This window comes from Anabrus simplex, chromosome 1 (genome assembly GCF_040414725.1).
Source record: "Anabrus simplex isolate iqAnaSimp1 chromosome 1, ASM4041472v1, whole genome shotgun sequence".
NCBI classification, from domain to species: domain Eukaryota; kingdom Metazoa; phylum Arthropoda; class Insecta; order Orthoptera; family Tettigoniidae; genus Anabrus; species Anabrus simplex.
In genome coordinates this window covers 238,831,526-238,859,292 of record NC_090265.1, presented here as the reverse complement: position 1 = coordinate 238,859,292, position 27,767 = coordinate 238,831,526, and the positions used below count along the sequence as shown (strand labels likewise).

At 39.3% G+C, this 27,767-nt stretch overlaps 1 protein-coding gene across 1 annotated transcript; it reads right to left on the bottom strand.

The window, feature by feature from the left end:
- On the bottom strand, window positions 1-27,117 carry LOC136864436 (odorant receptor 2a-like). The gene is made up of 3 exons (XM_067141432.1): window positions 27,018-27,117; window positions 21,303-21,458; window positions 1-77 (listed from the first exon to the last, which is right to left on the bottom strand). Exons 1-3 carry the CDS (start codon window positions 27,105-27,107, stop codon window positions 24-26), a joined length of 300 nt encoding a protein of 99 aa, XP_066997533.1. The 5' UTR covers window positions 27,108-27,117; the 3' UTR covers window positions 1-23.
- Window positions 27,118-27,767: the final 650 nt, after the last annotated feature.

The following is a 27,767-nucleotide window of genomic DNA, read 5'->3' as shown; positions in this document are numbered from 1 at the left end:
CTGCTGCTGCTCAGTGACGACTTTCAGCTGTTGAGCTCGTTGAGCATAGCGAAGTAAGCGTAGGAACCTCTCAGAATCTGCAAAGAGACAGTACATATACTGTGTGTAACATATACCAATAACAGGATAACTACATAGTGTTATGGAACAATAACAGAACAATTAGTAATATGGAACATTATCAGGACAATAATTATATGGAACAATGGCAAGACAATTACCGATATGGAACAGTAACAGGACAATTAGTGATCGGAACTATAACAGAACAATTAGTGATATGGAAAAATACGCGTAACAGAACAATGAGTAATATGGAACAATAATAGAACAATTAGGAACATGGAACAATAACAGAACCATCAGTGATATGGAACAATAACAGAACAATTAGGGATGTGGAACAATAACGAACAATTAGTAGTATGCGATATTATCATGACAGTAAGTATATGGAACAACAGAACAATTACTGATATGGAATAATAACAGGACAATCACGGATATGGAAAAATAACAGGACAGTCATTGATATGGAACAATAACAGAACAATTAGTGATATGGAATAATAATAATAAGACAATTGCTGATATGGAACAATTACAGGATAGTCAGTGATATGGAACAATAACAGAACAATTAGTGATATGGAATAATAATAGAACAATTACTGACATGGAACAATAACAGAACAATAACAATTAGATGTGTTGTACAATAACAAAACAATTAGTAATATAGAAGAATAACAGAACAGATCTCTTCACACGGTCTTGAAGGTATTTTTGGGTTGTACTAAGGATGTAAAGGAGAGGTCATGTAAGTTACTGGTAAGACCACAATCAAAGTAAGGTTCCATTTTATAGGATCCTCACCAGGATTCTTGTTTCGAGAACTGTAAAATATCCCAAGGAAAGCAGCATAATTAGTTCTTGGTGATTTTCGTCAAATGTGTTACGGAAATATTGCAAACTTCCGGCTGGGAAGACTTGGGAGTAAGGAGACGATCAGATCAACTAAGCGGTATGTTCCTATATGTCATTTGAGGGATTCTGCAGACGAATAATCTTGAAAGGGGCTTTTAAAAGTAGGAAAGATCATAATATGAAGATAAACCTAATCATTGCTTAGAAATGGCTATAGGTTTAAGCTGCAATATGACGGCTGTTGTTTACCTCACTAATGTACCTTCAGGTTCGTATTCAAACTGAAAGATGTCACGGTGAAGGAAGCTCTATCTCTTCAAAGTTTAATGTGTGCACCTGTACATTGCAACAAAATTAGTGACACTTGCAGCACACCATTCATTTTTATTAAAATTTATCATAATTTGTTGAAAAGAAGAAAATGAGCTACAACAACGTACTATCGTAAATATGTAAAATATCCTTGAGGTAGCGTTCATAAACCTCTAGCCACCTCTATCGAACCCGGGACCCCTTGGATCAAAGGCCAGCACGCTAACCATTTAGCCACGAAGCCCGAGTTTTTTCTATAAAAGGAAATAAGTAATGTACAAGATGATTTTCTACTTCTGAACTAAATGCTATGGAACCATGTATTGCAGGACGATGTCCGTCAGGTATATATTTCATCTGTTTGTAGATGTACAGGTGTGAGTTGATGACCGAGGAGAGTACACAGCTCACAGATGTGGTTATTGAGTGCTCTTGGGGAGACCTTGACTTCGGTAGAACAATAACTTCAGATTCTCAGTCGGTCAACAAGTTTTCAGTTCCAAACTTATTTGGGGAACTATTCAAGTTAAACAACAGTAAAGGGCACTCGTTATCTACATAAATGAAAATATAATTTTGTCTGTACTCTCCACATTTTTACTCAAGCTTCGTCTTTATCTAGAACTAGATACATAAAAGCCGAAAATACATTCAGTTCGGTTTTGGACCACCTGACTGCCATCTCTTTTGGTTGGTCGGTAGGTCGGTCGGTCGGTCGGTCAGTTGGTTGGTTGGTTCACGACATTGTGGGGAAACGGCTGAACACACTTTCTTGAAACACGGTACTTAAGTTCAGGGATACTCAGATTATGCATTTGACTATATATCACTGTAATTAATTAATGTACAGGAGCGTAGCGATGTTCAGGGTGGCAAAACGAACATTTCTTTGTAAATTTTAGCTGATTCGAACAATTGCGCAAAGTAAAAGTTAAGAGTAATATAATATATATTTCTATTCCATTTATATTTCATTTTATATTTAGTATTTATATATTTATTTAGATTTAATATTTATATATATTATTCCTGCATTAAGGATAATAACGGAGATACTCAAGATTATTAAGAATTGCAGTAATGGCATGACGAATATAAGAACCAAGTGTGATTACTCAACTGTTATAGCGTGGTAGTTTGTGGACCCGCCACTGGGAGCACTGCAAACGTCGGAATCCAACACGTGCTTCAGTAGACCGGCAAACCATGTGTTGGAAAGTGCGGGAGATGTTGTTGTGCGAGATATTTCAAGTCAATAAGTTGAATTTCCTTTGCTTTCAGTTCCTAAACTCAGTTCATTGTGTGTTGTGCACTTAAAGCACGTGTGTTAGTGGTCTGATTAAATTAATAGTTCAACATGGCGTACTGTTTTGTGCCTGGCTGTAAGTCAGGCTATGGTAGAATAGTTAATGGTATAAAATTCTTTTCACCACCGAAGGATATAAATAAATTTGAAAAATGGGCCAGAGCTATTCCACGAAAGGATACTGTGTTAACGCGTAGAAGTAGAATTTGTCAAGTTCATTTCTCTGATGATTTGATAGTAAAATCAGATAACTTTATAGTGAATGGTGAAAAAGTGGTTATGCCTCGTGATAGATGGAAATTACGTCCAGGAGCAGTGCCTCACATTTTCCCTAATTTGCCGAAATACCTTTCAAGTGAGATTAAGTCCCGTGAAACTCCCAACAGGAAAAAGAATCTAGACACCACTAGGAGAAGAAAGAAGATTGAAGACGCGAGTGTAGCAGCAAATGGAGAATTCAAAGGTCAGTCTAATGTTGATCAAAATTTGGGTTATACTAGTGTGCTTTCTGATGCCGGAAAGACAATATTATCGCTCAAAAGGCGCCTAAAAAATGCTAATCGAAATTTAATTCGAGCTAGGTCCAGTCTAAACTCAGCAAAATCGAGAATTAATTTACTGGAGAAGCAGGTTAGAACTACACAGGAATTTAATTATAGAGATAACGAACACCTTAGCACGAAGGAAAAGATGATAATCGATACCATGCTTAAGAAATGCCAGGTGAAATCTTCTAATGGAATGAGGTACAGCAATGAATTCATTTTAGAGAGTTTATTGTTGAGAATAAAATTACCGAAAGGATTCCGTCATTGTCGGCGACATGACCTCTTGCCTCTGCCCTTGAGAAAACTTTGTAAAGGGCTTAAGTGCCCTTATGGAGTTAATTCGCATAGCATAAATGCTATTTCAGATTTTCTTAAGGATGAAAATGATAATTCACGTTATGGTGTTGTTATTTTTGATGAAGTTAAGCTAAGAGAAGAAATCCAGTTCAATAGTTTTTCCCATAAAGTAGATGGATTAGTTGATTTAGGTGAACACACGCCAGACCTCCAGAAGAACTTGCTTGCAAATCACGCTCTAGTGTTCATGTTCGTACCTTTTATGCATAATTGGGTGCAACCAGTTGCTGTTTATGCATGCAGAAATGCTACTCCAGGAGACATTCTCGCAAAAATTCTAATACAGGTGATTTTGCAGTTAGAAGAGGCTGGGGCGAGGGTGGTTGGATTTACTTGTGATGGTAGTCAGACAAATAAAATGGCCTGGAAATCGTTAGGAATCAGTGGCAAGACAAGTTCTCTACAACCTCACATCATTAATCCTGCAGATGTTAAGAGAAAAATCTGGGCTTTCTCCGACTTCGTGCATGTATTGAAATGCATAAGAAACCACTTTCATGATAAAGTAGAACTTCACTATAACGACAAAATCATTAATTTCAATTTCTATAGGGAATTGTTCAAAGAAGATCTATCAGGATATGCTGGGCTTAGAGCCTGCCCCAAGCTGACAGTTGCTCATTTAGACCCATCATCGTTCGAGAGAATGAATGCTAGGCTTGCCTTCCAACTTTTTAGTGATAGTGTTGCCAAAGGTATGAAATTTTATCGCGAAATGGGACTGGCAGGATTACAAGGTAGTGAGGACACTGAAACATTTACCAGCGATATAAATATTGTTGCTGATGCACTAAATGCATTCATCCCTTCTCAGGCTCTTCGTAGAGGTTCACCTTCTCATACAGTTCTTGTTAATTTTCTTCAAACTGTGAGATCTACTAATAACACCTTTGCCTCCAACAGAACCTTGGAATCACTTATGGTAACCCTACAGAGTACTTTGGAAATGTCTGAATGGCTTTGGGAAAGAGGTTATAAGTATGTGTTAACAGGAAAGCTCACCCAGGATCCCTTGGAACGGCACTTCGGAATTATGCGTTCTTTCAGTTCAGATGATCATCCATCGACAATAGATTTCCTTCATTTGCATCTACTTCAATGTGTCTATGTCCCTATAAAGCAGGCTTTAAATGTAGGAGGAAATTGCGAACCTAAACGGGAGCCGATCTTGACCTCGTATGTTAATCAGATGCGTATGTTAGCCCGGAATGTGGAAATGCATAATGAGACAGTGAAACAATCAGTGGAAACTTCCATTAAGCAACAAATCGTGGTTCAAGATGCAGTAAATATCGAAGACTGGGAAAGCTCTGTACCTGAATTTGATAGCGCAGTTCGAAACTCTTCGATTGAGAAGTGTTTAGTGTACCATTTGGCTGGGTACGTTGTTAAGCACTCTTCTAAATTTATTAAGTGTTCGTCCTGTGCCCATTCTCTACGTGATAATAATCATAGTACATTTTCAGTTCTCTCCGATATAAAAGACTACGGTTCAAGCAATAATGAAGTGTTTTTAACACGCCCTTCCAAAAGTATATGTGACATTCTTTTCCAGGCCGAGAAAGTAATTAGTGAAAAACTGAACTCAAAATCGATGTGGAGCGAAATATTTTTTGATTGTATCGATTCTATAGACAAAATTTCAGTTCATCATTCAGGTGCTGGCTGTTGTCTTCAACATATTATGGATATAATCCCCAGACTTGTTTATCATTATCTGAAATGCAGATTTTTCTTCAGAGTGAAAGAAATCCGGCGAGATTTACAATCTCGAACATCCGCCAAATCTTCACGCAAGCTTTCGAAAGTCTAGTAACCGACAAACTGAGATGGTAAATAGAGTATTAACTTTAAATAGTTCATGGGTGCTTCTTAATATGCTATGTATATGTATATATACACTCGAGTAACTTGTGCTTTTCGCAACATGTGATGAAAGTCGTAGCTCTTATTTCCGTGTGTGATATTTTTCCATTGTTCTCTGCCGTGGCATTTTAATTGTAATCTTTTTATAAAAGACAGTGTATATACTTATCAGTTACGGAGTAATACGTTTCCTGTGTCACCATTCCTAAGAACAGCTGATAGGTATTGTGGAGCCACCAAACTCTAGCGCTGCCTGGCAGGGCGCGCCTGAACTCGATGAGTCATCACACTTGGTTCTTATATTCGTCATGGTAATGGGATGACAGCTTTCCCATATAATGTCTCTATCTGAACATTAGGTAAACTACTCCAAGTTATGGCACCGTTTAAGTCAGAGGAGAGAGCTTAGGAAAGACAGCTTCAGGTGCGCTGGGTTTCGCCTAAAGAGTGACTACGGCATAGAAATGAAATGCGAACTAGGATAAACGCGACTTGTATGTGGTGGAGGGGAGTCACAGGCGTACTTTGTGACAAAAGAATGCCTCTCCGCATAAAGTGAAAGATATACCGAACTGAAAGCCGGCCCTCCAACAAAAGCGCTGGACGTCAGTTTCACGCCATAGAGATGCGAGTACTCCGCTGGTCGATAGGCATCTTCTTAATCCACCATATCAGGAATGCCACAATTCTGCAGCAAACTGACATCGCTACATTTACGGAGAAAATACGAGTAAGGAGTCCCCGATCGTATGGTCAGGTTCTACTGCTGCACCTGACATAGTCGCCAACTTTGCTTTCTACCGCACTTTGACGTAAACGGTGACCACTCACCTGGACGACCAAGAAAGCGCTCAAGAGATACGGTAAAAGCGGACGTAAGGGGAGTTAGCTTTGAGAGCAAACGACGCCTAGGACCGTGCAAAATGGCGTTTAAGGACTCAAAAAGCAGACCCTGCATCTGTTAGACAACGCTAAGAAGTAGAAGATTCGCGATTATTATGTTTTTTTACAAATTTCCAAATATTTCCGGAAAAATCTGTTCTATCTAAAAGGTATGCACATAACAAAACTGAAGCAAGTTCAATTTCCAATCTTCTATATTGGCTACATTATCACAGTACGAGTAATACTAATGATGATAATCGCGAATGTAGACTTTCATTACGAAGTACATCAACTGTGAGAATCGCTGGCGTGAAGATATTGTTCAGTTCTCATGGCAACTAACCGGTGCCGGAGGGTGTTGCCATCTTGATTGCTTTATAAGTTGAAAAATCGTGTGTTCATTAGCCCCTCTTGATCAGGAAGATAATGAATATCACTATGGAAGAGAGAAGAAGAATGTGAACGAACTATCACTTGGAGAACGATAAAAGAGGGGGATTGAGTGCCCAAACATTGCCGAGGCGAAAGAAAACCAATTTGTGATGAACTACAATGTTCTAAGCCCTTTATCAACAATAACATTACACTGTTAGATAGGATGTGCTCTGTCTCTTCTCCGGTAGGTGGTATTACAGCTGAAATAAAAAATGGTGATTTCAAAGTAGCCAATGTAAAAACAAAATAAAGTATTAAAAATAGGGCCAACAAGTAGTACGATACGGGAAAAAATTACAGTAAATAATAATCGCTTCCAAAGAAAACAAAAGTATGTTGATGAATATTCACTACAAACTTACATAATGGCGTAAAAACGTAAATTAGCAAATGCATATGCAACTTTTAAAATGTACTGTTATTGATACAAGAAATTTCTCTGTATATTACTGAACCCTTGAACTTACAATTCCATCGTTGGTCGGCCACGGCTGCTACAGTAGAACAATATAGAACTCTTAAATCATGGGTCGTTGCGGGAATAAATTCGGTCACGATCTTAACCAAACGATGGGGTTCAGAAGAGAGCCTAACTACTTGAAATGAGGAGCAAATATGTGCTTACTAACTTTTATTAAATCGAAATAGCACGACAACATTATTATTTTAATATAAATCCTTGAAAATAAAAAAATATAAATCTTTTATTATTGAATGTTTCAAACGCAGTCACATTGCACAGCGTTGATTTATTTCTCACAATATCGAAGAGTTGATTCGGAGAAATTAATACATTAGTGGACAACGAAACTGAAAAACTGAAAAAGGGAAGACCTGAAAACCGGGCACCTATTACTCCAAACGAGAACTGAGAGTTAATCCACACGATCCGTGGAAAATCTGACTTTCAACAAGTAGAACGCCTGATTTCCTCTCAATTAAGGTTATCCACCAGTCGAATACCCTTTACGGATACGGAACACCCGCCGGATGGACCCTTAATCGAACCAAATTGACTATCAGTTGTTTTGGATAGGTTGCGAAATATTATGGGAAAGCATGGTGTTCATTACGAGTTAACAGCATCATTCACAATTGAAATAAAATTCCACCATGTATTTGTCATTCATGACACCCTTAAGTGATAAGGTAATCCCGATGCTAAATGTGCATCACCCAAACAGCTGTTCGGAAGGAACCAACAACAACATGATCCGCGAGGATATTACGTTACGTCGTTCTAAAGGAACAAAACTGCGAAATGCAGGAAACACTTATTCATCACGCATTTAGAAGAAATGCCAAACACTGAAGTTAATTAAAAAGTGGTAAATCACTTGAAAAGTATTATTATCAACCGATTTTCAGGTTAGAAATGGATATGTTACGTTGAATAAAATTACCAGTCCACATTGAAAAATACTACAGCTTTAAGGAATTCTTTCCTTTGAAAAACAATGACCACCATTACAGATCCATCTACTTATTGTTTGTCCCAACACACTACCTATAAAGTGATTACTTAATCGAATTCAACTACGAATAAAATGAAAGTACGACAAAGATTGAAAAAATAATAATATTACTGGCTGACGAATCGAAACCGCATTCGCAACTCAAGTTTCACACTAATACACTGAGTGTCAATATGCACACTATCAAAACGAAACGGACGTCAGAACGACAAAACAATTAAGTCCGTAAAATAAAATAACATATCGAAGTCATTAAAACTCAACACGCAGGGAGAATTACAGTAAAATATTTAATCTCCATCAGGTCGATATCCAATATTTGGGCAACCCTCATTCGCCGATAGCGGCCCCGTTATGTTAGGGAACACCTTCCAGCTGTTTGGGGCTATGCACTAGTTGGCCTCATTATTATCGATCTAACCCTCTTCATATTTCATATTTTACTGTAGATGCTACATTCGCCCAGGTCACTTCGCAAAAACAAAAGAAACATGTAATCTGAGACTTGAGTATGTACAGCTGACATCCCAGACCTATCGTCGTGCTCACTTAAAATCTGTACATCCTAACACTAATCTCTATGTACACGATACCTTCCAAATTCTATCGTCGGGCGTGAACTAGGACGTCTCATCATCAGTAACTCCAAGGATAACATGTGACGTCCTAAATCTATGGTCGGGCGTAAAAATGGGTCGTACTACGCATCCCCTAGCATATCAGGCGAACTAACAGTTTCAAACCAACTCTGACATTTCAATACACATGGAACCACGTCTCTTAATATTAAACGAATGCAAGTCGGAAAATGCAGTAAGTCTCCATCTCGTTACAATACGTGAACTCGAAAATACCAAATATACGTGACGAACAATTCTCCAACTCAAACACAATATCAGCCTGTGCAATGAAGTTTTTAGGGAAGCAATGATAATTCCCAACACACGTCTACAATTTAGTGGATGTATTCAAAATAATAATCATCACTACCGCATTAGAAACTCTCAAATCGCCTACCGTCAATTCCAAATATTTATATCAATGACATACCCAGTGAAACGAAATTCAATACAACACCAACCATGTATTCTAAATGCTCTTTTATCCTTGAGGTCACATTATCTTAATATTCATACGGGCTTTACGTAACTAGTCACTTGACTTTTACTACCAAGATTTTTAACCTTTTACTAGAGTCATTTTCATTTGGGATCTTACTAGAAATCTACGGTTCCTCACACAGTAGTCGTCTCAAATTTCGGATTGGTAGCGGAAAACACTACAACCTGCCACAATACAGCCTGTCTCACAAATACTTCCTCGGCAAACATAGCCTGTCTCAAACTCATTCTCCTCGCCTTATCCCAGCGGTATCACTTAATATCCAGGCTCCCTTTCATCTTTAGTATTCCTATCCCTCTCATCTCCACATATATAAATTCTTCGCTCTCAATCCATTTTTCTTATATTTCCAAGACCCTATTCATATTTAATTCCTCTTGTGAAAACAACAACCATTATAAAATACACCTCTTTATTTTACTGTTACTACTACTTTCGGACCTCGAGAGTACAAGAACACACCGCGATTTTCCGTATCATCGATATACACGATGTCACAAAATTTTACTTCCCATGAACAAATATAACTCTATCGAATTTCACTGGAATTATCTAAATGCCTGCGATCCTTGTAAAATATCCTGGTTAAATGCACTTTTAACATAGAAAAATTTCTTTATCCCGCGGTAGACATTATTATTATTATTATTATTATTATTATTATTATTATTATTATTATTATTATTATTATTATTATTATTATCGACAAACATTTCTGAATTCATCTGATGTATGAAATTAAGACATTCGCCACGACTATTTTACCATTATAGCTTTCCTAATTTTCCTCACTTTGGACAATATCTCATAGAACATTAACACCAGATTTAAACGTCGCATTTTACAGTTTCTTGACGTGAAATTTACAAACTAAAATTTTCACACGCTGACCAAAATTATAACACTTTTCACCTGATAATTGCAAATATCAACCCGACAATCATCTTGAAAAATTTGTTGGGACAGACAATGAAATCTAACTACAACATAATACAAATATAGACAGACCTGCAAATGGCGTCATTCCCTGTATTCTGGCTACATCGTCGCCAGATGACCTCGTGCCTTTAGCCGTACATTGGTACAAATAACATCATCTTCTTCAACATATCAATCTTACAAACACTGCCTTTTTCACACGATATTAAATTACAACACAAATCACGCACTTTCCTCGTTATAATATGTACCACGAAACTCCCTCGTTCTGCAGTCAACTGCGACTGTCTGCTTTCTTCCCAGAGGTGTCTCTCTCTGTCTCCCAAAACACAACAGGTGTTCAACAGATAACGAAATCAGAACTACTCTGACTAGCTTCCCAACTCTCTTACCACTTTCAAACGCACATGAGGTGATACAATAAAATTAGCTGTGTACTTTAACAGACGCCTATACTTTCACAGTTTGTCGGCAAAAGTTCAGAAATTTTCTGTCACCTTCCCTTTCTAACCGAATATGTGGACCTCAGCCACGAACGTGTACTAAGTTGTTTGTAGATTAATCTGGTACAAATTTCTGCTGACGACGGGCGTAAGCTACCGCCGCTTCAAAAACCAGATCGACACTGAAAAATATGCAGTGGGGGGTTCCTTTTATAGTCTTATGAGGGACGCTACACACACTACTAAGCTTGATTGCGTAATCTGCTAATTTCGCGTCCAATAGACCGATTTTTATGAGACTTGTCCCAGAATTCCGGACAGACTTGTAATTATTTTAGATGTTAATCTCATAATTTTACCACACTCGCAACAGATGAAATAAATTATTTCTGCCCGGGCGTTTCGCGGGTTTTCTTCATCCATTGACCTTGATACGTGGAGCTAGATCTCGGATCTGACGCTGACTTGTACTTAGGCTTAACTGCATTTAGGTTTTACCCTGGGGTTCTGTCTTCACGTAGGGTTTAAGAATAATTTAGATTATTTATTTCTGTGTTTACTGTATTGCCAAAATATCTCGTTACGCAGAATTCCGTGAATTTAAAGAATTATCGGGCACTCGAAGTCCGCCGAGGTGTCACGGTATTTCACGAGCTTGCCGCGGGTGAGATCTTTCCCACGCGACATCGAGACTCTAGGAGCGCAACATGGCTGCCCTCAAAAATAAAAGTAGCTTGTTGAATTGAAATAAATATTGAGAAAAATAAAAAATATTTTTCTCATCGTAGAATTATGGGTTCAATACGTCTAAGGAAGAGATCAAAAGCCACCGGGCTGAGTAGCTTAGACGCGTGAGGCGCTGTTCTTCTGAGCCCAACTTGGCAGGTTCGATCCTGGTTCAGTTCGGTAGCATACGTCAAACTCGCGTCGGTAGATTTACTGGCATGTAAAACTACTGCAGGACAAAATTCCGGTACCTCGGCGTCTCCGAAAACCGTCAGAAGTAGTTAGTGGGACATAAAAAGTACAACATTAACTATCAGATCAAAAACCAATAAAATTAAGTAATTCCATGTACAAAAATGCGCATGTTTGGATTTGCCTTTGCCGCGTGTGACTTGTTTTTTTCTGAGACGCTACCAGGACTTGTTCCGTTCTACTCAGATTGTTTAGGGGAAGAAATGCGACGGTGACTGCTGGTACGGACCTTCTTGTGAATGTTTTAAAATCACACTGTTTCTAATCTCCGTCAACTCGATTACATCTTCTGGGTATTTTCAGGCTAATATACTTCCACAGACCAGACGGGAACTGGAGGTTATGAAATATTCGGTTGCTCGGCCACTTCGGCTTTCTTACATTTACACAGGCACTCTTATGCCCAGTCTCGGATATATTTTTAAATTAAGATAATGAGACATTTCGGAAATGTTCTCAAAATATTCTAATATTTCACAAGTTATCAACGTACTACACCCTTCCGGCCCTCGAATGAATGACCCACGCATAAGAATGCCTCCACGTAACGGGGTAAACACCTACGGATGAGATTGGATTGAAGAGAGGGTCGAATTGTTTAACGAGCTTCGAACCGCTCCCCTTCCTACTTTCTGTGCTGGCCCGGCAGCATGAGCACTTGGGGAGTGGTACGTTCGAAAGAAAGAAAAAAAAGAAACAAATACTTAAGATGGAGCCTTATGTATATAATATGAAAGTAGGATCTCTGGGTTCAAATGCCTACTGGATACTGCTTAGCACTGCTACAAATGACAAGAATCATAAAATAGGGGTTACGAATACTAATTTATTCAAAAATGACATATTAAAGAAATAGATACAACTCTATACAATGAACTCTCCGCATATGGGAGGAAAAGAAAATAAGGATCACTTTCAAATATGAATCGCCCATGGGCGTCGTCTGCATTACGGTGTAATTGAGGTTTTGCGATTTCTATCGTTCATCTTTCCTCATTAGTTCATACCGTTCATGACATTTTTATATTATTCTGTCGATCACACCGTGAGATGATATGATGTCCCTACTCACATATTACTTCCTGATCTTAGCACGAAAATAACCGGGGCCTACGCTACATAATTACCATATTAAAAGAAACATTTGCATAATACACAGACAAACACACATACCATTTAGCGAAACCCCGGACTTCCTCATCTATCACCAAGACCACACAACGTTGTACAAAGGTTCTGTTTGAACTCAAAAATGTATGCACATTAATTCTACACATACACAGATATATATATACACTTCATGCTTACAGGAGAACCATTCCTAGAAAGAAACAGCATGGTTATCACTGTCTCCGGCCCAAGGCGCAAGCTTGGGGCAACTCGCTCCCGGGGGCCATCCTGGTCCACGGCCGAACTGGCCGACTCCAGACCGAGAGGTACTGTGGATTCCTGAAAATCCCTAGACTAGCTACAGTCTCATATTACCGGATATTTGGGGGAGATCCCTACTCGTTTATTAATTGCCTTCTACATCACCGTGAGATTATCATTGACGGCAGTGTTTTAGTTGAACCATTTACACAACAGTAATTTACGGGGGAAGCCCATAGCCTCAAACCTTAACTAAAATAGCACAGCGGGACCAGCTCTGTCGTGAGGGGCGAGGAGCAAACACTCACAAGAAAAAGAAGGGAAGGTCATTCGCTACTACATCCATCACGCATTCATTAGCCACGGCAGATTCTTGACCCCTCTCAATTACCATAGCCAGCCGGGGCACATATCCCTGGCCCATTTCATTTGTTTATATCATCTTACCGCTGAGTTCCCAAGAAATACACTTTTATTCTCTCCCTTCTCGTTATTACCGCTGAGCGCCGACTGTGGGCACGATCACTTCTAACTCATCTCATCGTAAATTCCTCGGGCATTCGGCCCTCTCATTACGTCTTATATCGCGTATCTTCTTTCCTTGGGCATAGGGCTCTCATGACTCCTCAGTCAACCTTTCCCATACACCTCGCTCCTCGCACAGGAAATATACATATATTTAAATCTTTTGACCAAAGATTAGAGACTCCTGCCTCTGTGTCTCACCCCGGCTATAGATTTTAAAAAACTCCAGACATTCTGGCCAATTAATCAAAAATCAAGGGAGACTCGCACATGGTCCCTCACAACTACCTAAATAACACAGCATACACCTCTCCCGGCCGGGATTTCTTCTCTCTTGCTGTACATGCACTGATTATATGTGTAAGCTAGACATGCATTTTCTGACTGACCCATGAGTTTCCGCGGCATATACGATAGCCACGTGGGACAGTAACTAACAACATTTTGACATGGTTTTCCCTGCTCGCCAGCATTATTGTTCCAGCCACCCCTAAGGAGAACTCAAATATTCTCCTAACCTTGTTCCCATATTTGCTAGGACATTCTACATATTACTAAAAATAACCCTCACGATAAGCTAATCATTAAGAAAAAATGGGTCGTCCGGGAATTCAGCTCCCTTGAATTTACTTCAACATTATCAAGATCAATAAAATTTCCATATTAGGACATGCATTATCTTACAACATTTTGATATTTACAAAAGAAAGCTAATCCTATCCCCGGTTACATTATCATGCTTAAGAAATTAGATTTGGACATCACTCATCTGTTTGGTGGCCGTTGTTTTTCCTTCCACGGGAGACCCATGGTGGAGTTTAGTGCTGCATGACCCCGGGGCTGGAGGCGGGCGTGCAGTCCTTCATCCCTGGTCCATACAAGTCCGACATCCTAGGGAACTCGTTCACAGCTGAAATATTACACTAATCCAAAATGGGTAACACTTCACCACTCGTCACACGGCCTCTATTTCCAGAGTTTACACCACGAATAAGCAGGTCTTTCAAATCACGGCGGGCGCGTTCACGACAGGGATCGGGTGGCTCACGAGACTCGAGCACCCTGATTCAGAGTAACACTTTGGGTGATACCAATTTATTAATATCACTGACTCATTTAAGCCGGCACTGTCCCAGCCGACTTCCGCTACTCGTTTGTGAATTATGCTCGCGGATTGACTAGTTTGACACGCGGCACAGAGACAATTCACCTAGGCTCGTTTGGCCTCCCGTTTACACTTCACAAAGGCTTTGTACTTCGCGGCCGCGACGGACACAATAACACTCTTAGTAAGCGGTCAATGGGTTCGGACTGTAAAACTGGAGCACCACGGGACACACTGTCCCTTCTCAACGACCCGCAAAAAACTGTCTTCTGCGATGGCCAGCCCGGCCTATATTATTTTCCCCGCCGGAAGCCTGGGGGCGTAAACGTTCACGGTTCATTAAGGACAAGAGCTCCCTTCATACCAACAATTGAAGACATTTAAATAGTGCATCTTGTAGCCCTCCTTTTCCTCTTCTTGTTGACCCAGGTGCGCTTAACCAACGATCGGCAATTATCCCGTAATTCGACTCCCGCCTTTAATTATTTCATTAGCGTCCCTCGGGGGTGGAGTCATCTTTTGAGCACGACTCTTAGCTTGGGTAACGCTGTTGTATTCACATGTGTTAGCAATATGTTAAATCTGGACAGCTGGTGACCTCATTTCTTCTCCTGAAAAAATTATTACATATTTTTAGTCTGGGAAACGCAGAAAATTCAGCTCTATTCATTGGTGTGTCTCACATAATTTTCCTATGTCTGAATCAAAATATCATCCCATTTTTACGCGCCAAAACCCGACGTTGGCACCCGTAACACGTGCATAAAAACCGGAAGTTCCTTATGTTAGTCTGGAACTCTGGGAAGCTAAGCCACACCTCGGGGCGTATCTGACTACTCCAGCATCGCGTCCTCTTCTAGCTCTCTCTGCAAGTTGAGAGGGTCTCTTCGCGGGGGCTTGGCTCCTGCTCTGTCTTCCCTTTGTTTTCCAGGCGCTCTTTCGCGGGTTCCATTCTGGCCGGACGCCGCTCGATCCCCATCGCCCATACTGCTACCAATGACGCGACCTTTAGGAGTGATTTTAATGAAGTAGAAAGGCACCTATAATTCCAATGAGCTGTACAGGACACTGTACGGTTTCAGTACCTAGTCATCTCATAAATATTGTCACGGATATCGATAGACGAGACGAGCGACACCTAACGGTACTTGCTATCACCTCGCGGTCCCGAGCTGTATTAACTTTACAGCACGCCCCATGCTCCGAGTTCACCGGGAAGTGGCTATTACGCCACCTCACCTCGACAGCTGTTTGGGTAAGCTCTGGTATACATTTTTTGGGACACCCGGATTTTACGGAGGGTCCTAGTGCTGGAACGAAACGATACATGTATTGCACGTCAAAATGCATGTAAGAGAATATTCGCTGCAATCTTACATTACCGGTTCCGCTGCCTCTCGTATCAGATAACTCTACAGTTGCTCTCACGAGGCAGGGTGAACCCCGTTTCAGCCCTTAATCAAGAATTAAAATTCCTGGGTTAGTCGCGAAACGGACCCGGGCCCTCCAGTAAGAGGCAGACCCCAACATTACAGGATCTGCAATAGTAATAGTGTAATATCCGGAAGGAATGTTCATCCGTGAAACGAAATGTTTGTGTCCATTTCAGGGCTTAAATTAACACTTTGCCCTTGCAGTACATTCAGTCTCTCGATATTCATTAAATAAATGTACACCGAGGCATCCCATAACAACGTGAAGTTCTGTTGAAATTATATTATCAAAATGAGAACACGCGTGGGATAATATATTAAAAGCTCAAAGGTTAATGTACTGTACATCTTAGAGAGTCATATTAGCAGTAATACATGCTCGGCACCTTCGAAGAAAGTTAACTGTGTCTCGCCTCAGTACCAACAGCTGCAAGCACACGTTCACATACTTCTCTGTATTAAAACTTCTCGTGGCCCAAAAAGAAGATAATATACAGTCAAACCCGCTTAGAACGATTGCCGATACAGCGATAAACCCGGGTACAGCGATAATGTTATATGGGCCGGGCATATTTCCTATATTTACTATGTTAATTACCCCTCATTATAACGATGAAGACATTTTAGTAACACCCTGTTATAACGAAGACAAAATTTCGAGGATCTTATTATTTTCTGCTTCTAAAAATCTGACCATAACAGTACGTATTGTTTGTTACACCTCTAGACCTTCAGCGCTGTATTCTTAGAAGCTTCCCTACATATTGTGCAGCCAGTAAGCAAGTAGCGAATAGCCGCGGCAAGCTGTGCTCGGCGGCAAGTAGTAAGAGTCAAAGAGCTCCTGTGTTTGAAACAGTGTTAACTGTTGTATTCTGTACATTATTGAGCTTGAGTTGCAGTCAGGAGTGTTTTGTAGAGCCGTTGCCTACATGATATACAAGGCCTGGAAGAACGGGCGATTTTCCGCCAGAATAGCGGGACACTTCAGGTTTGTAGTCTTGCCGCTAGATGTCAGGTTTATGGGCTGTTGTCAGTCTACTAGAACCGTAACTTGGTGCAAGATTCGCGCTACTAGTGTGATACATTTGCAGTTCATTGGTGGTTTTAGAGGTGCATTTTGGCGTGCTATGGTTGAACGAAATTTTAGAAGCCTTATAGACGCATCCTGCCATGGTTTTTCCTTCATTAATTACAACTTTAATAATTTTTCATCTTATTCTATCTTTAAGTTAGTTTCGATCCGAGTTTCATATTTTGTAGTTTATTCATTAAATGTATAGGTTGCTTTTCCGTTTCCTTATGTACCAAAACACCAATACTACAATTAGTTATTTGTGGCAGCGACGATTACTGTGGTTTTGCTGTCAATAATATAATTATTGTAAGGCCAAGTCATACATTATTTAGAGAATATTTTTTAGAAATGTCAGTGAAGTGACAAAAATGGTGCATTGCTGTGCTCCGAGATGCATTTCAGACACTGCAAAGAAAGAAGAAAATGTGACGTTCCATCTGTTTCCTGCTGATCCAAGTTTACTAGAGAAGTTGAAAATTTCCGCTTCGAGGCAAGGTGAAAAACTAGTTTCTTTATGGTCACCCACAAGAGCATCCAAAGTGTGTAGCAAGCATTTCCTGGAATCTATTTTTAGTGGTAGCGCAACAAAGAAGAGTTTCCTTCCAGATAAAGTGCCATCCGTGTTTAATGATTACCCCACTCATAAACAAAAATGTGCCAAACGCAGAAGTTATCCTACCCCCAGATTAGTCTCGTCTAAAATCAGAAAACTTTCAAACAATGGCAACATCACCTACAAAGAAACTTCTCAATCTTCTATGAAAGAAGTAGGAATTCAAGCATATACACCATCTCCAAGAGCATCCCGAAGAGCTAAATACAATAGAAATAGACAGAACATTATTTTGTTAAGGAGGTCAGTTTACAGATATGAAAAAATAATTTCTAAGCTAAAACAGAGACTGGAAGAATTTAAATCTGAGAAGAAGGTGAAAATGACAAACTTACAGAAGAAAGTAAATGAAATTGAAAAAATTGCCAGTAATGGTGATTTAAATACACTATTTATTGCAGAGCTGCTAGATACGTACGGAAAAACATTAAATTTCATGAAACTACTTTGAAAATAGCTATTTCTTGGCACAGAAAAGCACCTAAAGGTTACGATTTCATTAAATCAATTTGTCTAAAACTTCCTCGCAGGAAGACATTAACACATTTCATTGGATATACTAATGCAGAGACAAGAATAACTTCTCTGATTAAACAACGACTGCACTATGCAGTAAGGAATTTGGAAAATCCCGAAGAAAAGATCGGTTCGATTATAATTGAGGAGATGGCCATTAAAGCGAAATGTTTTATGATCGCAATATCGATCAGTTCCTTTGCTATTCCGAAGGTCAGTTCGAAGAGACTGGTACCAGCTATAAAGTTGCAAACAGGCTTCTATGTTTCTTGTTCCGAGGGCTGTCAACTGCTTTTCGCGTACCTGTTTCACGCGCCAACTAACGGGCACCCAACTTCACACTTTGACGAAGAAATTTGTCATCGAGGTAGAAGAAATTGGATTCCAAGTTTTTGGAATCGTGACGAAAATTGTTCAGTGAACGTTCATATGATGTAAGGGTTTGGTAATGGTAACCTTCGGAGCGAAATTCCGCACCCTGTTGATGAGAACAGGCCTTCCTCAGTTTTGACTCAAGCCAAATCTTAAAAAATTTGCGCTCACAATTTCCGAGCAAGGACTTCAACCATACGTAATTGTCAAGGGGACAGATTAATTTCATTAATATGTAAATTCAATACTTAGCCTGTAAATAATTTAACGTAAACGTAACCAGCGCTTAAGGTCATCATGTTTTAGAAAACAAGTGAGTTGACTTTTATTCGTTATGTCAATGTCTTTTTATGATTATTTTTGCTTTACTTGTGGAGATGTTCTGGTCATCTCGGGATAAAGTAAATATTAAAGAGATATGTTCATGTAATATGATTAATCTAAAATTCAGCAATTAAACTTGGGGAGTAAGAAGATTCCACCATGAATGCGTATGACTGTGAGTGTATGTTAGATCGTGGAGCGATCTTGTGTTCGACGCCAGTATAGGGTCATCATGAATTTGTGTAAATAGAATAGTGTAACTGTGCCTATTATTGTGGAAGGTTATGTTGCCCAGAAAGACAGTGTCTTCGTCTTATTTCCAGTGTGTAAATACGTGATTGTGAAGGAACTAATGATGTGCGTGTTGTCTTAAGTTTCGACTGAAGGATTATTTTTGTGTCGAACAACTGAATCTCTATTTGAAGCCGCATATTATTAAGGTGACACTCCGGAGATAAAAATCGATATTTCGATCATTTTGGTGAAATTTTTATAACTGAAATTGAAAGGATTGAGTTTATTTTTTTCTTGTCACGAAGTTATTCCGCTGAATCCAAACAATGTATCACTGTAATAATGCTTTGTTTGCCATTGTAATTTTACATTTAAATCCCATTTTCTCCCATAATATCCTGCCAAATATAACAAAATGTGTATGGTATGTGCATCACAGCTATATTAAGAAACCTGCATATGGAATTTTGATTGCAGAATTTTTTCAAGTAGTAGAGAGTTTTAAGTCCAAAATTTTAGAACGTAAAAATTACACAAAGTTTAGTACGATATACATATCTCCTTATATAAATTATGTACAGAATAATCGATACGTAGTGCTTTAAAAAGAAGTATTATCTACCTAATTATGAGTTTACATTAACATGTTAATTAAATTTCATGAAAAAATAGAATTAAATTTTCAAAAAATATTTTGCAAAACTATTAATTGTATTTGAAAGAAATGTTCGTGATATCTCTACTTTTACGTGGGTGAGATTCTCACAAAGTTTTGTGAAAATCCATGCATTAAGTAAAAGTCGCCATTTGAATATGTTGTTATTAGGAGATGGTCACTAACGTTACGACAATAGTGGCATAAGTACGATCATTCGATTTTACGTTTAATCGAAGTAAATCATTTGATATGAGACTGAGTATTTCTTGTACACGCGGAAACGATCTTCGTAATACGCTCAAATGTATTATTGGGATAATCGGATATTGTGAGTTTGTCATAATTTGTTGTCATGTAAATTACTTTTAGGACCTGTGGTTTATTTGATTCAGTATTCATATAGAAATTTGTACTTCAATTAAAGACTAGCGTGATGAACACGTATTTTGTTAGACTTGCCTTGAGTAGTCTTTATTATTTTTGTTTGCGGCATCAACGATTGTACCTGGTCCCGTGTAGGCCAGTGAAATTTATTTGTGTGAGAATTGGAATCCCAGCTGCGTGAGAGGAGCATTATACTCCGTTGATGTTTTATTCCGTCGAGGAGTAGGGCCTAATTCCGACGAGGATTGTTTGCAACCAAGTACGGTCGTTGTTTAGTGCGGCCTGTGATCATATTTCACCCACGTTGTTAGTGGTTGTTCGGTTTGATGATTTATTTTAAGATTGAAATCCCTCGATTCGACCAGGGATTAGACATGGGTCGCCGAGGACCGAAGGCCGCGGCACTCAGCCAAAGAATCTGAACAATTCGTATCACCGTCCCGAGATAATGCAGCTCTTTTGGGTATACGTACCTTTTCAACGACTCTGATAAACTTAAATACCTGAGGATCAGGAATCGAACTCGGAGCTCTCTGAACCGAAGGCAAGAACGATGACCATGCAGTGAAGGAACGGAACTTCCCAGGTAATTATTTTTTTCTAATTTTTAAAAACCGCCTTTTGATAATTACTTCTGCCCGTTGATTTTTCCTTCCCGAAACTGTGGAGTGAAAGGTACCATTATTTATTTATTTATTTATTTTATTTATTTATTTATTTATTTATTTATCACTAATCGCATTCTGAACTACACAGATGTTAATGGGGCTTACCTTGGAATGAGGTAGGAGTGTGGCGTTTCTAGGTGGGGGAGGCGTAGAAAAATGCATGTTTGAGAAAACAAAAATCTGTGTTATATTACGCACCTATAAAAGAACAAAACTCTTGAAAAATGAAATTCGTAATTACTTTCATGAAAAAAGCACATACTCCACCTAAGATTGCAACTAATCAATAAAAAATAAGGTTACATTTTATATAATGTTTCGGTGTCAACTTCTTTTCTGTCTAAAACATCGTCGACATTTAAGAGCATGTTCTCGTAATTCCTTTGAGCAGTATATAATCTTACATCTCGCATTAGGAGAGAGAGACCTACCGTGGCGAAAGTGTCCAATGAGAGATCAGCAAACTTGCCCATGGTGAGTATAGCTGGCTTCTGACTGCGACTCATGATGATGCCAATGGACCGCTTAACGGAGGGAGTAGCGTGGTACCACTGAGCTGAGTAAGCTGCAAAGGCCACTGCCTCACTCTGCAAACATGAATATCACGTCATAAACATCGTGTTCAATAGACATCTCATTGTGCTTCTAAACCTTTTATTAAGAAAGGCCCTCCTTGCTTCTGCTAGTCTGCATTTTATGTCCTCCTTACTTCTGTCCCCATTAGTTATTTTACTACCCAAGCAAAAATGTGCATCTACTTCCTTTAAAACTTCATTTCTTAATCGAATATTTCCTGCATCACCTGACTACATTCGACTGCATTCCATTTATTTATTTATTTATTTATTTATTTATTTATTTATTTTCATTTTGTTGCCCTTCTCCAAGATTATGTCCATACCATTCAGCAATTCCTCCAGATCTTCTCCAGGCTCAGATAAAATATCTCATCATCGGCAAATACCAGAGTTTTTATTTCTTTTCCTTGGATTGTGATTCCTTTTCCAAATTCCTCATCGCATGTTCTATGTAAACAATGAAAAATAGAGTGGAAAAATTTCAGCCTTGCCTCGCTCCTTTCTGGATTGCTGCTTCTTTTTCATAGCCTTCTATTCTTATCGCTGCAAACTGTTGTCTGTACAGATTGTAGAGATTTTTCTCGATATCCGATCCCGATCACATTCAGAATCTCAAATAGCTTGGTCAAATCAACATTATCAAATTCCTTTTACACCTAGATCTACGAATGCCATATACATAGGCTTGTCTTTCTTAATTCGATCTTCTAATATCAGACATAAAGTCAGGATTGCTTCACGTCTTTCTACATGTCTTCTGAAACCAAACTGATATTTCCCAACTCAGCTTCAACTTGTCTTTCCATTCCTCTGTAAATAATACGTGTTAAAATTTTGCAGGCGTGAGATACTAAACTAATGGTGCGGTAGTTTTCACACCTGTCAGCACCTGATCTATATGTATATCATTCTGTCTAAAATCAGATGGCACTTCTCCTGTATCATATATCTTACACCCTAAATGGAATACCCTCACTATAGCGTTTGTCCTACGGTGGTCAGTAATTCTAACGGTATGTCATCAATTCCAGGTGACTTATTCTTATGCAGGTCTCTCAAAGTTCTGTCGAATTCTGACCTCAAAATTTGGTCTCCCATTTCATCAGCATCAACAGCCTCTTGTTGTTCGAGAACCTTATCATCTACTTCTTTCACTTGATAAAATTGTTTAATGTATTCCCGCCGTCTTTCTCTCTTGTCTTCTTTGCCTAGAAGTAGTTTTCCTTCTGAGCTCTTAATATTCATAGACCTAGTTTTCCTTTCTCCAAAGGCTTCCTGATTTTCCTATATGTAACATCTACCTTTCCTAGGGATATACAACCTTCAAAATCCTTGCATTTCTCTTTCAGACATTCTTTCTTGGCTGACCTGCACTTTCTATCTACTTCATTCTTTAATCTCCTCTATTCTTTTCTGACCTCCTCATTTTTCGTATCCTTGTATTTTCGCCGTTCATGAATCAGGTCTAATAATCCCCGGAGTTAACCACTGATTCTTACTTGATCTTACCTTACCTACTGATCTCATTCTTTACGGCTGTCCACTCTTCATCTATTGTGTTCCCTTCAGCATTTTCATTTTGTCTTTGTGCAATATGCTCCTTGAAACAATTCCACACACACATTTATTTCTCAAATTTTCTAGATTCCTTCTCCTTGCATTCCTTCTTGCGTTGTTGGATGATTTAGCCAGCAGTATTGAACGACATACACTGGTTGCAATTGGCCAATTGCTGTCCCGCTAGTTTAGTCAACCGCGGCTCTGTCGGCACAATCCTTCCACTATCTTAAGGAAACACTGCTGTATCTTTTGGAAGCTGACATCCGGAGGTATTGTGTTACTTCATGAAGGCAACTGTCGGCGTAACCATCTGAGTCTTCCCAGGCCTGTAGTTTACTCTCCTTTTGCATTTGTTTCCATATTCATAATGAATTGGAGTTCCACCATGACTCAACTTCTTGATTAGCTGTTCAAAGAAGACGAATAACAAATATAGATCTTTCGAGATATGAAACTACCGTGGTTGCTTCATCGATATGTTGAGATTTTCTGACATGTACACTTCTAATTACAGTGGTTACAAAGTGTGTAGCGCATTTGTAACGCTTATTTTTACCTAATGCTTTTATAATATCGCTGCCTTGATCGTCAACGAAAGCTAGATTATCACATTAGGCTATACTGTTATACCTACGGAGGCTCCCTCCTTATATTGTGTTTAATTTTCTTCTACGAAAACTCGTAAGTGAAAAGAGTCCTACTAATAAGCTAACAGCCTTTAATATACGGAGTTGTTATTGCAGTAAATGAATGTTTTCGCATGTCATCTGTCCACATTTCCATTGTGAAAGACAACTCACGATAATGCAGTGCCTGATGAATACAGCTGATACACGGAATTAGCTCTTTCCAACGTGCGTCCTGAAATAGTAGCCGGATACGGCAGCACGTATGGCTTCAGCTTACAGCAATATCCAATAAATACTGATAAAGCCATTACCAGCAACAATTTCAAATAGCCTCAAGTCCATTGCACCTTTTACTCTTACCACTTTTCACCTCACGGGATTTCGTTTATTCGTTTGCGTTCACAGTGTCTACGATATCACTCGTGGAACATTTATGTTCTGTGTTTTTGCTCACTGAACAGAATTCTCCGTATGGCCATGTAGGTGACTTGCATTCTTAACAAGAGACGATTCCTTCCTCACCAGGATTACTTGATTCAAGAACTGGAAATAATTCAAAGAAAAGCAGCTCGATTTGTTCTGGGGGATTTTCGACAAAAGAGTAGCGTTACAAAAATGTTGCAAAGTTTTGGGCTGGGAAGATTTGGGAGAAAGGAGACGAGCTGCTCGATTAAGTCGTATGTTCCGAGCTGTCACTGGAGAGATGGCGTGGGAGGACATCAGTAGACGAATAAGTCTGAGTGGTGTCTTTAAAAGTAGGAAAGATCACAATATGAAGATAAAGTTGGAATTCAAGAGGACAAATTGGGGAAAATATTCGTTTATAGGAAGGGGAGTTAGGGATTGGAATAACTTACCAAGAGATATGTTCAATAATTTTCCAATTTCTTTGCGATCATTTAAGAAAAGGCTAGGAAAACAACAGATAGGGAATCTGCCACCTGGTCTACTGCCCTAAATGCAGATCAGTATTGACTGAGTGAATCTTTGCACAGACGCTCCATTGGGCGAAAATGACATACGGCAATGTGCAAATTAATACTGTTAGTAGCTTACTGAATATTAATAACTAATGTGTCCTCATTTTGCTTTAATGTGACCTTATGAACACGTTGCGGCATAGATTCGACCAGGTTAGAGCAAATTTCTCATAGTTCGTCGTCATGAAACTAAACTTTTACCACATTTACTAGCATGTTTTTTTGTTTTGTTTTTTGAACAGTCCATTTTACCAAGACGCATTTTCACAATACTCGACAAATTCTCTAAGGAATTTAATTACCAGATCACTGGAGCACATTAATGTTATTTTCTTCCATGAACGTCTCGACAGCTTTCGAAGTATGACACAGGGGCAGATCGTGTTGAAATGTTCCTCCACCATCTGCAAAGGTCTGTCGGAATGGCACAATCCTGTGCCTAAGGATTTCTATGTACTTGGTTTAATTCAACCATCAACTGGAACTAGTGCCCCTGGGCCACTTGCAGTGAAGAAACCCCTAAACAGTTTTTTGGGAGGGTGTTTTACAGTCTGCTCAAGATGCTCATCTCTGATTGATTCATGGGTGTTTCGCCTGACAAGCCTTGCTTGCTCTGTAAAAATGCGACTCATCAATGGAATACGTTTCCAGCGTCATTGGAGGTCAAAGATTTATATATTTTTGTTCATGCCAACCATTTTTTCTTCATGGCAGGTGTTAACAAATGCTTCATTGGCTTTCATGCCTTTTGCCCACAATCAAGAAACCTACGCCATACCGTAGAAGAGTCAATTTCAACTACAGTAGCCAATAAATCTTTCTAAAGGTCCTTATATGTCTTGCGAGGATGAATTCTACTGTTTCTACGTAAAGTTTTGTCATATATAGGGGTGTTATTTTCTTCGTCAACATCTGCCTTTTCTCTTTGGAGACAATGAGATAGTATCGCTACATGCCCTAAGAAGTCTTGAAACACTACATTTTCCCACATCAACAACAGAGGCAATACCTCTTATAGTAATAGATGTGTGTTCACGAAGAGCAATTATTTTTGCCCGCTTTTTAGGTGAAATGTCCATTTTAACAGAAACACTAAATTTTCCTGTCGAGAACACAGAAATAGGACACGCTGTTACTACACATATAAACACTCAACTGAACTGGAGGGCACCTACAATTGCTGTTCATAGCCAAGAGTCCAGCAATTGGGCGGATAAAATTGGTTACAGCTAACCAACTTCAATTCCTTGTAAAATATGAGCTTGTTCCAATTAATTTGCACACTCCTGTACAACGTATAAGGAACAACTGGGCGCCTGCTATATCACTAGTACTGCCTGTAAGCAGGGGTGCCAATCATACGGTTTTAAAATAACGCATATCAGACAAAGGTAAGAAGTAGATGTATGAAAGGGTGAACTTACCACCGCACTTTGCCTGTAGCATTCCTGGTAAATTCAGTACTTTACACGAAGAGCATTATCCTTCTCCTCTATTCTGTTACGGGCCGGTCCTTCAACCCGACCCGAATCCGATAGATAAAACTATGGCCCGGCCCGAGTCCGACCCGGTAATATTTCTTGCGTCCGGGCCCGATCCGAGCGGCGATTATTACTCGGTTTCGCGGCCCGACGTGTTCGGGCTGTACCCATTGGGGCCATATCCCGACCCGCACTGTTCGAGCACGGGTATATATCAGAGTTCTGCGCACGGCTCTGAAGTAGAAATATTCAGAATATGTCTGCATTTAGTTTTATCTCCGTCCATTAAGTAGAAGTTCGGAAATGATAGGTTTAACCTTGATAATACCGCCTGTCAGCCAGAGGGAGGAGAACAAATAGTTCAGCGTTTTTCTTTGCGGGCCATTTGAAACACACCCAGATCTACTTTTGGTTTCTTGTTAACAACGGATGTGTTTGGTACTTCCATGCCTTCTGGTCGCTATGTAGAACACAAAAAAACTGTTTTAACATCGCTCACATGTGTACTGGCTGCAAGATTTTGTTTTTTATGATTATTTCTTCACTGATATCCTTAAGAGTAATGTCCTTACCCCGTACTCACGGTAAGTCCTCAGCACACACGTTGTTGTGCGACTTCAATTCTAGTCGTATACCTACTCGTGGCCCCACTATTAGCGTTCCATGTTTAAAGTGTAAGCATTTTCTCTTGTAACTGTAACTCGCTGCGTAGAATCCGAAGCCATCCGACGTACCTAACATTAACACCTCAGTCTTAGTAGCGTAGTACTTGGAGGCGCCCGACCTAGTGTTTCTTGCCGATCGTAGTGTTATATGCCCACTCTCGGCGACTTTCCTTGGGTTACATAAATGGCCACAAAATATACTTCCACGTGGTAAAATTTAGTATTAAGCAATAACAAACAGGGAAGTACTTACCTCTTCTTGCACCTGGTCCCCGAAGTAGCAGAACATCCCCAGTTGTGTGAGAGCTCCACTGATCAGTCCCCCCATGCTCACCATCAGCATCAGTATGTTCTTGCCGGGCTAAAGGGCACACATTCTACCGTTTAAAACAGTAAAACAGATTTGGAGACAATTTTTGTTAAGGACTGTTCTGACTTACAGAATTCAGTCTGCAAACCTCTGAGAATGCACTGACTTCACAATTTTCTTTTGCAAATGCAGCAGTGGACTATCGTACTCCTACACCTATGACCTTGAAACAACCAAATAAATAAGTAAATAAATAAATAAATAAATAAATAAATAAATAAATAAATAAATAAATAAATAAATAAATAAATAAATAATTGTAAACAAGGAAAAAAGGGTTTTAATAATCGTACCGGTATTCCATATATCAGTGCACCACGCAAGCTGTTTGCGGGCATTTTACAAACAACAGTGTGACCAATGGAGGAAAATAAATTGGATGAAAACTAGTGCAGTGTCAGATCTCAGATGTGCTGTCAGGACCAAATGTTTGCGATATTTTTTCAGTAATTGGAAGTTGCTACGGGAGGAATAGATTGTTGTGCTTAGCGAGGCATACTGATGGGTTATAGGATAAGGGTAGGTCATTAAGGACAATCAAAGGTATTTATGTTTACAATCGAGTCGCAATGAGAATTGATGGTACAATTTATGGGTTCCATACATTTGCAGGAATTAAACAAGACAGTAATC